Raw genomic sequence first — 13,343 nt, 5'->3', positions numbered from 1 at the left:
TAGCACAAAAAACAACACCATAGTGAAGAAAGTGTGAGGCAACAAAATATATATATATATATATATATATATATATATATATATATATATATATATATAATGATTTTCCTTCAGAAAAAGATAATGTTATAGGGATCTAGCACACTGATGGTAAAATCACAGCATTTAGATCTTGGATTACATTTCGTTCAATTGCTTTTGCTATGTCTGTCTAGAACTGAGAAGACAATATGAACTTTTGTTGCTAGGGTAAAAGCTAAAAGAGTCATTTTAATATGATATCATTGTTACAGTAATATCTGGAGTGATCAATTTTTTTACTACAGTGAGATATTTACAGGCCGCCCATGATAATTGACTTAGTTAAACGAGTCACACATGGGTTAAAAACCTACTCCTACCCTAATCAACCCTGCCAAACAGGCCATTAGAGTAAACACGTCTCTCTTTGAGAGTTTGAGTAAACATAGCGTAAGATATTTCCAACCCCCCCCCCCCCCCTTCTTTTCTACCATTCTCCTCCTCCCTCGGTAGCTTACCAGATTCTGATCAGCTTCGCCGCTCTGAGGGATTCGCAAAACCAGGCGTCCGAATATCTAATTCCGGCGATACTTCGTCGGCGCCAGTTCTTATCTCCGACAGCCCTAAAATATCCATGCCATCTACCTCAACGGTACTGACTCAAATCTGGCTACTTAAACCCTTCATCTTCCCATTGTCGATCGCATATTGCTCCTGGAGTTGATCTTTCACTTCTGTCGGTTTTATTCGGGGTCTTCCTTCTCTCCTGGTTCTTTTAGGGTTTTTTTTTCTGCTTTGGCCGCCTGTTCAAGGTCTATCTCATCTAAAATTCTTCGATTCAAATCTTATTAGTACCCATCCACTTGAAGAAAAAAAACTGTACTTTCTGTAAAATTTCGGATTCTTTTTGCCGACTTACCTGTTGCAGAAACATCAGGTTAGCTCGTAGCGTCTGCAAAAGATTCCAAAAGGCCTTTTTCCAATGCATGGTCATTGCAAAGTTCAGTAAAATTTGAACTGCAATTATTGTGTTTCAGAACAAAACCTGTGAAATTTCAGCTCATGAAGTGTCCTATTACATCGTCCCTTTCTTTCTATTTTGATTATGTTTAATTTTTAGTTATGCAGATATTGCACGATATAGCATGGGAATGGTGGAGATTTGGCAAGCCAATCATAATTTTTATGAAATCCAAGTTCTTGTGGAATAAATGTCTTATTTTGTTTGAAACAAAAGATTCATTGATTCTGTTTGCGATCTGTCTACTGTTCTCCATATGCTTTTGTTTGCAAGTGTTCCTTGTTACAAGAAAGATGCTTCAACTTTGGCGGCTGCATTCCTTGTTTGAAAAGACTTATCTATCATGTTTGATCCACTCGGTGGCATGCTATTTCTGTTTTTGGAAAACTTGCAACAGAGAAATCATTTTAGCTATACAATTACAAACACTCGGCATCTAGTTTTCTTACATGCTCTAAACCATGTGTTTAACAATTTTCGTTGTCTACTGTGTTTCGTATCTTTTGTGCAGCTATGAGAAGCTATTGCTTCTCAGCAAGTGATATGACAGAAAATGCACAAAAAAGCACCTGTCTGACTAGAAAGCATCCATGCCCCTGTGGAGATGACCAATGCTATGTTAATGAGGAAGGCTATGAGGATGATGAATTGGTTGAGCAATTTGGATATGCGGATCCAAGCTTTCTGCTGGGGACACCACTGAGTTCGGGTAACATGAAGGTTATTCCCTCTCCTTACATAGGACAGTCATTCCAAACTGATGTTGAGGCCCTAGAGTACTATAGCAATTATGGCCGTAATAATGGTTTCTTGGTTAGGAGAGAGCGATCGAAGGGAAACCCAGGGCACCAATTGGGAATATATAAGCGGGAACTTGTTTGTCATCGTGCTGGTCCTCCTCTTCCAACTAAATCTGGAGAAGAAAAGGATTCAAAACATCTAAGAAAGAAAAAGCCATCACGCTGCAAATGTGATGCACAAATGGTGATAAAGAAGAATGTCACAACCAATTCAATCAGCTGGGTGGTTGTTAACTTTAGTAATGTGCATAACCATGAGCTGTTGGATAGGGATGATTTGCAATATTCACCTGGTTATCGATATATATCAGCAGTCGATCGTGAACGTATAATCTCTCTTGCAAAAGGTGGTTGCAATGTGAACCTTATATTGAGGTCTCTTGAAATGGAAAAGGGTGTTAAGATAGGTGAGTTAAGCTTCTCAGAGAAGGATGTAAAGAATTTCCTTCAAGCTTCAATGAACATTAATCCTGAAAATGAGGGTTCAGAACTTCTTAAGAGTTGCAGGATAATGAAGGAAAAGAATCCTGATTTTCGCTTTGAGTTCACTAGTGTTGAGGTTAATAAACTTGAACACATTGTTTGGTCATACGTTGGTTCTATTCGTGCATACAAGGCATTTGGAGATGTGGTGTTGTTTGACACATCATATTATCTACATGCTTACAACAGACCAGTCGGTGTTTGGTTCGGTATTGACAACAATGGCTCTGCTACATTCTTTGGTTGTGTTATCTTGTTAGATGAGAAACCAGAATCATACAGATGGGCCTTGCAGGTTTGTCTTGTCATTTCTCCTCACTTGTTAGTTATTTTAACAAAAAAAGAAGAAGAAATCCTGTTCTTTACTCGCAGCAGCTAATATACTCTTGTTTAATCATTCCTCAGGCATTTCTTCGCCTCATGGAAGGGAGATTTCCGAAAACAATGCTAACAGATTTTCATATTCAGCTGAAAGATGCTGTGATGACAGAATTACCGCACACTAAGCATGCATTTTCTTTTTCCCAGATTCTGTCTAAACTGCCTAGTTGGGTTTCTAACTCATTGGATACACAATTTGAGAAGTTTAGGTCTGAGTTCTGTAGAATACGTGATTTAGAGACTCCAGAGGAATTTGAGCATCACTGGCATCGGTTAGTTAGTGAATTTAGACTCAGCACAGATAAACATATCACCCTTCTCTCTGTTAACCGATCCTACTGGGCTGTACCTTTCTTGCGGAGTTGGTTTTTTGGCGGATTATTGGCAAACGGCGTTTTATCAGTTAGGTCAATCTTCAAAGGATTTGTGAACTCACAAACTCGGCTCAAAGATTTTATAGAGCAGGTAATTTCACCTTGCACCATGAATCGCAAGGCTTTTATGTGACTCTCTTGACATTTGCAGGTCGGAGTCGCTGTTGATTTCCAAAATCAAGCTTGTGAAGAAGCTAACGCACGAATAAGTCAGCAGAATTTTCAGATCAAAACATGCTTGCCTATCGAAGAACATGCATCGACTATTCTAACATTCTATGCTTTCGAGATCTTTCAGAAAGAAGTCATGTCGTCGGCACAGTATGCAGTTTTTGAGACATCTAGGGATACTTATCTAGTCAAGCACCACGCTATGTCTGATGGTGGGCATACTGTCTGCTGCGACCCATCTAACGAAGAGGCTAATTGCAGTTGCAAAGGTTTCGAGTGTTCTGGCATTCTATGTCGGCATATTCTCCGGGTTCTATCCTTGAAGAATTGCTTCATCATCCCTGAGAAATACTTGATTCATAGATGGCGGAGGGAAAGTTCATTGTTTCATAGGAGCAGCGGCAACAATTATCGCACCCAAACACTGCGGTCTCTTGCCTCTATAATTATTCAAGAATCGTCGATAACAAAAAATCGTTTTGAATACGTGCAGTGGTATTTGAGCCGGCTTCTCAACCATATAAGAGAAATGCCAGAAACTAACGAAGTTGCCTTAGATACGGAGGCGGATGCATCCCTCAATGCTATAGTGGATGTTGTTCCTGCAAGGTCAGTTACTAGAGGAAGGCCAAGAAAATTGAGGACGCACCAAACAGCCAAAGGCTCGCAAGCAATGTCATAGGTTAAAGATAATCTTGGCGTATGTTTTGAAACAATGGTAGAGCGGTATGGTTTTTAGCATGTTAATCATACTGTTATTTTACATGTAATACATTTTACTAATGTTATAGCGTTATTTTTCACATCCAAAATATTATTCGATCAGAATTCACCAGTAAAGAGCGATGCTGCAAAAACCAATAATGTAAAACATGAGGTTAAACATCAGACAAGCTTTCTTAAATGGGTGGCTACATATAAAAAGAGATCGCCCCTGTGACGATCGGCCGTTTACATTACAAAAAATGTCCTATTTTAAGCACCCCTACTTCCATAAACATCCGGCCTCCACCCCATTACATTCTGCACGGCTCCGAAATTAGGCATTTGGCCATCTGCGTTAGCCTGGGTACCGAATTGAGTGGTCTGCATCATGTTGGCCACAGGAACACCGCCCAGTGACAGCAAGGGAGGCTGTTGCCACCTTGGCATCATGTTTAAGGGGTTTGCCATCATGGCAAATTGAGGGAAAGGTTGCTGTGTCGCCATTGTTGGCAAGGCAGCCATTTGCAGAGGCAGCAGCTGCTGCTGCTGCTGCTGCTGCTGCAATGGGATGTGAGTGTGCAGTGGCAACATTTGTTGGTTTACTTGCAGGGCCTGCAGAGGTTGCTGTTGATAAGCATGCAATTGTGAAGGATGTTGTGGCGGAGTGGGGACTGACGGCGGCAGTGCTTGTTGGTGATGATGAGCATTTTGCGGTCGCCATTCTGGAATATCATCATCATTATCATTCCAAGGTTGTATATCAATTGGAGAATTCTTAACATGTTCACTTTGCCCGTACTTATAGATTAGTTGTCTAATTTGTTCCACCGGCCGGACAGGGGCCACTGCAAGGGGCCGACCCGTGGAGGAAACAGGTTTTGAAGACTGCGAGTTGCCGTGTGCAAAATCAAATTCAGGAAGGTCATCATCATCCCTAGGGCCAAAACCAGGTGGTACATCAGATTCGTCATCAGCCAAGGGTAGGGTTGTTGTGGCAGCTTGAATGCTGCCAGAGGGCTGGGCTAATGAGGATTTAGATAAAGTATAAGAACTATCGCCTTGCTGTTTTCTAGTGCTCAAGTGTTTTCTAGAGCTACCATGCTTGTGATGAGAGGAGACCCTGGGTGACACCGCAGCATGGGGTCTTTTCCACACCACCACACCAATGAGACCATCAGCAACGATTGCAAGCGTGCCACCCTGCTCCTTTGGCAGAGACTTCTCTACCATGTCGGTCATCCTTGAGTGAGGCGGGCAAAGGTACATTTCGACTCCTGGTGCAGGCTCAGCAAATCCAACTCTATTGTCTGTTGCATAGGAGTCACTTATCTGAAGTGAAGAAAAAGGTCAGACGGAAGTAAACTGCAAGCATGGAAAAGTGGAGTAACAACACTCTGCTACCTCAATAAGACTAAGGCGTCCGCTTTCAGATGATCCTTCCTTCCAAGAAAACTGCACAATCTGCAAAGCACAACATTGTTACAAAAACAAGTCTAATCTTCAATAAAATTATGCAAGCAATTCTTAAGCAGTGTAGCAGCAACCTTCAGTGACCAGGTACAGCCTATGCGTTTAGGACATTATTCCAAGATAATATAAGTCCAAACTCGTCAAACAAAAAAGAAAAAAAAAAAAAGGCTATGCAAGCAGTTTATAAACCGTGGACGATGTTAAGAAAACAGAATATTTGAGGCCCATACGTTGCAGTTATGGATGTCGTTGATTCCATGATAATAAATCTTAAATCTTCAGTAATATCATGCAGCATCTTTTGATCCGTGAACAAACAAATTCCATATTACCAGGTAACTTTAAACCTACTCGTTACAATCGTGGAGCTCCCATCCATGACTAAGCTTTTCTTCAGATTGATACTCAATACTCATGATTAATTTGACATTTTGAACTAAAAAAATTAATTTGTTGTGTTTCTGGAATAGAGAAATTTTACTGTTATTTCAACCTTGACGAGGCACACCAATACGTTTTGGTGTCTGGAAATAACTATCCGATTGGTCGACTCCTATTGTTCACCTTCCAATTTAAACTGTATCGAAGGCATGGGCTAAACAAAAGGGTCTCTTTTGAAAAGTTAACTTACTAAAGTGGGTTATCACATAAGAAAATTTTAAATGCAAAAGGGTTTTTTTTTTCATTCATTCTATGACAAAGTTACTGCATAACGATGTTTCCACCAGAGCGGAGTTAGCCCACATGCCTGCAAGAATGGTGATCTGTTTAAGTATCACCGACTTTCATCCTTGTCAAGTTTCATTCTTTTTGCAACAAATCATAAGTATTTACAAGAAAAAGGAATAACAATCGGCTGGAAAGATACCATGATTGCCCGGGTCCGAGATGAAGGCAACTCCTTGAGGAATTTTTCAAAAGCATCTAGCCTCACTCTCCCTTTTATCTCGAAAAAGCTAGACCACTCTTGCATGGATGTTTTCTCACCACTGTCAAGAAACGGAAAAAGAACAAAATATTAATGACTAGCTACCACAATAAAAAAAACACAAATAAATACTAGACTTTAATGGGAAAAACTAACGTTGGCAGTGTTAAAGAGCTGCACATTTTGACCAAAGGATCTCATTTGACTTTACATAAAAATGTCCAAACAAGCATTTGCAAACTTATGAAACAGATAAATAAACCAATAATAAGCGTCTATCCACCAGCCATATGCCATGTCACTCAGCAAAGTTATTCAACGTAGGAATTTTATAAACACGAGTATACCTATGGATAATTCAAAAGGGCAGGTCACTAACAAAACAAGCCAAATTTAACCTTAACAAAAGCACAGATTTGATGTACAAGTAAGAAACCAAATACAAAAAATATCATATTAAACCAAATAAATGTAAGAGAAGCTACTATGGATCTTATTGAAAATCAGTGTTGTGCTGCAAAGTTTATTTTTTATTGAAAAGCAACTACAAGAAACAAGTCTTCCACATTCATCTATTCTTCTAAAACCTAAATATCCCCTGCAACGCCATTTATCTACTTTCACTGAGACAGAGCTACGCATTAAATAGCAAGATGAATGTCCTTGTACACCAGAAAGCTCAGGTCAGTTGTTTTAAGGACGGGATGATGATCTTAGATTCAAATAACTCACTGCACACAAGCAAAAATTGCTTAATCTGATTTTTTTAATTAGTTTAATAAGAATGCAAGATGCAAAATTGAATAAAAAATGAACTAATAATAGTATTACATTCAACTTTCAATGAATTTATTCAAAATGGTAACTTCAGAAATTCAAAAGCCACCATGAATCCTAAACAAAGATTACAATCAACGCTCTATAATCCCTCACATGACTACACATTGCATTGGTTGCTTTATGTAAAAAAATGTCTCCTGATAGCATGGTCATAGTTACATATTCTGTGGCATCCAGTTAAAACAAAGATAACTGACAGTCAGCATTCAATGAATTTATTCAGATTGGCATATTCAATCATTCAAAAATCACATTAAATTCAAAATATAGGTTAGAATCAAAGTTCTTCATCCCCAACTTGACAACACATATTGCATAATCTGCTTAATGTAAAAAATGTAGTTGAACTTGTGATAGGATGGCCATAGTTATATATTAATCTACACCAAAGTTTAGCAGTTAATATCACTTATTTTATTTTAGTTTTATTGGTGTAGAAAGACATGGCAAGTTAAATGATGCTTCAACAAGTATGTTCTTTAGGTAATTAGGGCACAATTCTTTAGAGATTGCAATCTAGGCAACTAGGTTAAAGCAAGCAGTGATGCTCAAACTAATTGGAAACTCCATGGACTTCAATTGGGTAATACACAGCAAATACATGCAGAGAACGATAAATATAATGATACTGAAGCCACCCAACAAGATCTGAAATATAGTGACTAGGTAAATGAGAATAATAGACCTTCTGTAAAAGCCAATCACTGTTGCCACTGAAGAAATATTCAACTGAATTGAGCCTTCCCAAATTTTGTCACTTGCCAATGCAACTTCAGGAGGGCAAGACTTTGACTGGATATCATCAGCATCAGGATTCAAGTTTTCATCATTCACTGAACACATTTTATCAATTTCCTCCGGATTGACTTTAGAAGGATTATTAACAGTGGCACTTGAAGAAACCAAGTCCACTTGTGTGGTATCTTGTGAGGAACTGTGCTTGACTGAAGAACCAGCTTCTGAAGTTTCTGACTTTGTCTTCAAGCTATCAGATGCAGCATCCATAGTGCCTGAGGCAGGTCCTTTCTCAGATTCTAAGCAGTCCAAATTTTCTATGCCTGAACTAGGAACTTCCTGTAAAGAATCCACTGACATATTCTCAAACGGAGGTTCAGAATCTAGGGCTTGCATGAACTCATCAAGAGACACTATTGGAGGAAGCGAGTCAGGATCCTTAACTTCATCCACCATCAATTCTTGCATAAGGTCAGTCTTTTCGCCAAGGATTTCTAAATCAGTATGGATATTTTGGCTATCTGAATCATCCTTTCGAGCTATGGATCTACTTCCAGATGCCTTAAGCGCATCAGTTTTAGGAGTAGAATGTTTTCTTGTTTTAACTTCACTCGGTTTTGAAGGAACTTTGGAGGGAACACTTCTCCCAAGTTCAGCCTCCACAGGAAAGCTTTCTACTTGTTCAACTTCAACCTGAAATTCACCTTTATGAGTTTTCTTCACCAAGCGCCTTAAATCGACATCATCTGGCAATACAACCATCTGTGCAAGCTCTTCTGCCTTGGCTAATCGCCACTGTGAAAGTTCCTTTGAAGCAAGTTCCTCAATAGTCATTGAGCAAAGACGCTCTGGTGTTATGGCACCAGACAATACTCGTTCCCTCAACTCTGGATTGTTGCGGTCTTTTAAATTAAAAAGTAAGGACCTACCTTTCTCTTTGTATTTCTTGTTAACTCCAGCAAATAATTTAAAGAGTTCTGATTCAATCCTAAATGCCAAATTTTCAGCTTTTTGAGCAGTTGTCTCATTATTTGCAGTTTCTGGTTCATTTTTCATTTTGAGCCTTTTTTGCCCATGATGTAATGAATTATAATCAACATCAATATTCATCTCAGATGCCCAGCAAAGCCCATGCCCTTGCAAAAGTTCATCTTTAACAAAAGAATTATTATTTTCCCCTACCTCTTGCGACAAAACAACCTTCGGTTGGTGTTCTTCAAGATCAGATCTTATTAGCACAGTGCTCTGAGTTGCATTTTTCATGGATGCATCTACTGCTTCACTTTGAACTTCAAACATTGGAGCAGATCCATCAGAAATCAAATTCACTGGCATAGATTTGTCCAAAAAAGAATTATCTTCTGTTGTCTCTTCTACTAGAGTTGTGACTTCTGTTACTCCATTTGGAGCATCACCACTGGTACTCTTTTCTGCAATTTGCTGTTTAATTGGGGGCTCAGAAACCATAGCCAATGATGCCGCCAGTGATTCACGTAGCTTTGACCTTACAGATCCATATGATTCAGATTGAACTTTTGGTGAAACCAACTGTGCAGGACGCTTATTTGTCGATGGCAAAGATGAAGCTGTATTCATAGGCATAACACGCTGAAATTTAGATGGTGTGATAGCCTGAGTAGGCCTCCTATTTACAGACAATGAAGCCTGTGATGCGGGCTTTGCAGGGGCTGATGGTCGAATATTAATTGATGATTGTACTCCTGAAATTTGTCTACTTGGCATTGTTAATTGATCCACACCAACAGAAGTTGGCAATGGAGTCAAGCTTCTGTACGGCTGTTTGATGTGAACAGGATTGACCATAGAAAAGAACTGAGGTGACCCCAATATCACAGGAACAGGAACTGGCATTCCTGTCTGTGACAAGTTTCTATCAGCAGAGAACCAATCTTGTCCCCAGCTAACGGCCAATGGAGTATGAAACATTGGAAGCATCTCAGACTGTGCAGATTGACTATTGGTTGGCAACTGTTGTGATGCCTGACTAGAGGACACAGTGATTTTACTTTGCTCCTTCTCTGCAGACTCCATCTAGTTTTGATGGCACTTCTATTATGAACTGTCAATAGGCAAGATTGATGAGTGTTATAAATTAAATTCCATAAAAAAAAAAAGAGAAAGCCCAAAATTAGGAAAATGGGCAATTATTTCAAGGATCGTGTAGAAAAACAATCAAACACAAGCCTCAAGTTCAGAAACTCCATATCAAGGCCTAAAGAAATCCATGTCGACCCTTGATTCTCCATGATAAATAGGTTTTAGTAAGATAAATAAATTTGATAATCCAAGCCTGATAGACAAAAATAATAGCTCCTTGAAGATAGTCATAGTTACCAATCAGTAAATATCTAAAGATGTAAATACAAAGAAGAGTGATAAACTAGATAAGAGCAAGAAAGTAAAATAGTAAATTATGACCTAACAAAAAATGCTCAAATTATAACAGTAATCAATTTCTCCTTCTTGAATATGCTCCTCATTCACATGTGAAAACTCTGAAAAAAGGAAACAGTGATTCACAAAAGCCTTCAACTAGATGATGGTTATTGACCAAGTTTACATTTTTTTGTAGCAATAATTGAATATAGGAAGTAAAATAATTTTAGAATGGTAAATATTAGGATTTGCAAAAGATACATAGAAAAAAATTGCATACATGCAATAAATCTTATGCAATGTTTTCCAACCCGATGCAAATGTGTCCAACATATCAAAAAGGTCAAGAGCGCACAACATATGTGTACAGAATCTAGAGATTCAAATGTGAAACGGAAAAAATAAGAGCTGACACCACTAAAAATGTTAAGATATGTCCATGGGTGAAATGAATGAGTCAGAGTATTTAATGTTGTTCAAATATTTGTAACCAGAACTAAACAAAATCATGAAAAAGCTTCAAAATAACAAGATGATACATTAAGATCCAAACACTGAATAATCTTGGAGGGTGGAACACAAAGAGAATTTTAGTACCTATTTAGGATTACTATTTGACAACGAAGAGAGTACACAAGAAGAGGGCAAGCTAAGAAACTTCATTTTTCCCATTTTAGAAGCAACCGAGGGAAAATCGCACAAAATCTAATACGGATCACCCAAAATCCATCGCCTCTTCAAACCCCGATCATAATGTTTACCTCCAACACCACAATAATTCAAGTAAAGGAAATAAAGGGGCTGGCTTTACGAGCACGAAACCCTAAAATGTACTAGAGAATAAGAAAACAAACTAAAGGGAGGGGGAAACGTCCGTGAGAAGAAGCCAGGCCAAAATAATGAGGAAAATCAGCAAGCGGCCAGTATCGGATACCTAAATTCAATCGGAAGCCGACGGAGACCCAGGAAAAGATGACGGAGGAAGAGCAGCACGATATCCGATCGATGAATCGAGAACTGGCGGATCCGCGGCGTCAGCGGCGGCGGCTAGAGCGAGTGGGACGAAACCCTAGAAAGGGGACCTGGAGCGCCTTAGGCGTCGAGCACTTGTTAGCGAAGAGGAAAACAAAGATGACTCGTGTTTTTAAAGATCCGTTTCATAGCAATCATACCCGATACTTATCCTTTAGGCCAATTCGACTCGAAAATTTACCGTCTTTCTATTGGTTAGTAAAAATCAGTCTTTCCATATATCAAGTTGGTAAGTTTCTGAGTTTCCACGAAAGTATGGGTAGAATTCGTTACGGGACCTTAAAGATGGGCCAACATTTGTTGGGCCTCTATTTAAGCGGTATGTTTACTAACAGAGACTGGAATTGATGAGAGTGCGGACCGGGAGGGGACAATTTCCTAGGTCACCTTGATAGAAAGGATATGCCGAAGTTATGGTGCAGTGAATGCATATTTAATTATACATTTATATAAATTTTTTATCTAAATCAGATTTGTAAGTAAAGGATATCACAAGCACTTTTGATTTGATTTAGTTGACATTATCTAATCTGATTAATTATTTTTTATCTCTCAAATAGAAAATTGACTAGCGCATGATGATATTATCATTATAAAATTTATGGTTAAATCTAGGCTAATAATTATATATCTGTTCTCTTTTATGTGTTATTCAACTATCAAAATTAATAGTCAATGATTTATCTCTTTCATATTAGTCCGTAAAAGACTCGACATTACCACTTTGAGAGAAAAAATATGAAAATAATTATAAAATGACTTAAATTTAATCATGAGTTTAATATCACCCTTAACCCTTAAGTAAAAATTGTGTCTTTAACTAGCGATAACAAATAAGGCAGAGTACTTCTTAGATTTTGAAGTATAAATTATATTTTTCTTTAAATCTATCGATTAATTTTACATGTAGAAAACAGTCGAATTAATAAATTTTAGTCAAATGAATTCGTGTTCAATAATCGATTAATCGACCTACTGCTTAGTTTTTCACTGTTGATAGAAAAACTTAAATTGAAAATAAAATCTCAATGTATTATTATTATTAATACAAATGAAAACTAAATATCCCCTTCTTACCAATTTCCTTAAAAGTCATTCAGCTATATATTTGAAAATTAAGGTGGTCTTTGGCTTGCGCGTTTTCTATTTTTATTTTTTAAAAAATATATATTTTCTATAAAATAGAAAATGACTTTTAGATATTTTTTATTTTTCCATAAAATACTATCTATTTTTAAAAAAATAGACATGAAAAATACAAATAAAACACCAATTTTCATAAATACGTATTTTTCAAAAAATAAAAATAAAAAATATACAAACCAGACACACTCTAAATCTTCTTGTGTTATTTTGTGAACAAAAATTTATGATGACAATGCATGCTTATGCAACTTCACTTAAATATCAACTTTAATTGATTGAGATTCAATACTACATCTATTATTATAACATTTGTATTCTTCTTGAAATATATTTTCGCTTGCTAAAGCAAAGACATAGAGAAACATGTAATTCAAAATTAACTACAAAGACTTACTACAATCAATCGTACATTCAAAAACTTTAGATTTTACATCGTCAATATTAGCATAATATTGATTTGATGAAACATCGTTATGGTATGTTCAGTTAATGGGACAACAGCTTCTCGTTTTTCATGTTAAACAATCTCCTTCACTTTCTCTTCCCCTAATAGCTCTTTTTCTTTTGGGTACTCCTTCAAAAATAATATTTTGTTAGAAGAAGCTTAATATTCTTTCTAACACATTATTTTCCGGGGGCAGATCTTCTTGACCCAAAATTCCTAGTCCATCCCTGGACCACATATCCCATATAAAACTCTCCCTCACGTGCAAAGTGTGTGCACGGGCCAACGCACAAAGAAGCCCCAAAAGTCCTAGCCTCTCGGACTCTTCTCCCTCCAACGTCGCCTCACTCCGGCTACCTCCACCATCCCGCTGCCTCCCTCCGATGTTGTCGCC

At 37.8% G+C, this 13,343-nt stretch overlaps 2 protein-coding genes across 4 annotated transcripts; one reads left to right on the top strand and one right to left on the bottom strand.

Moving 5' to 3' along the window:
* The first annotated feature begins 498 nt into the window (after positions 1–498).
* Positions 499–4,056, top strand: LOC121986086 (protein FAR1-RELATED SEQUENCE 11-like). 3 transcript variants are annotated; one of them, XM_042539889.1, is made up of 4 exons: positions 499–673; positions 1,554–2,620; positions 2,731–3,108; positions 3,232–4,056. In XM_042539889.1, the coding sequence occupies exons 2-4, from the start codon at positions 1,556–1,558 to the stop codon at positions 3,931–3,933; spliced, it is 2,145 nt and encodes a 714-aa protein (XP_042395823.1). In that variant the 5' UTR covers positions 499–673; positions 1,554–1,555; the 3' UTR covers positions 3,934–4,056. The 3 variants fall into 3 exon arrangements, with proteins under 3 accessions (XP_042395823.1, XP_042395822.1, XP_042395824.1); XM_042539888.1 differs by having other exon boundaries at positions 2,731–3,171; XM_042539890.1 differs by lacking the exon at positions 499–673 and having other exon boundaries at positions 1,623–1,762; positions 1,861–2,620; positions 2,731–3,171.
* A 68-nt stretch (positions 4,057–4,124) lies between these two features.
* LOC121986085 lies at positions 4,125–11,456 on the bottom strand. Its single transcript, XM_042539887.1, has 5 exons — positions 11,261–11,456; positions 7,880–10,009; positions 6,295–6,415; positions 5,358–5,417; positions 4,125–5,285 (listed from the first exon to the last, which is right to left on the bottom strand). The coding sequence occupies exons 2-5, from the start codon at positions 9,979–9,981 to the stop codon at positions 4,227–4,229; spliced, it is 3,342 nt and encodes a 1,113-aa protein (XP_042395821.1). The 5' UTR covers positions 9,982–10,009; positions 11,261–11,456; the 3' UTR covers positions 4,125–4,226.
* Positions 11,457–13,343: the final 1,887 nt, after the last annotated feature.

Source organism: Zingiber officinale, chromosome 5B (genome assembly GCF_018446385.1).
Source record: "Zingiber officinale cultivar Zhangliang chromosome 5B, Zo_v1.1, whole genome shotgun sequence".
Classification (NCBI taxonomy): Eukaryota; Viridiplantae; Streptophyta; class Magnoliopsida; order Zingiberales; family Zingiberaceae; genus Zingiber; species Zingiber officinale.
This window is presented reverse-complemented; position numbering and strand designations above follow the sequence as displayed.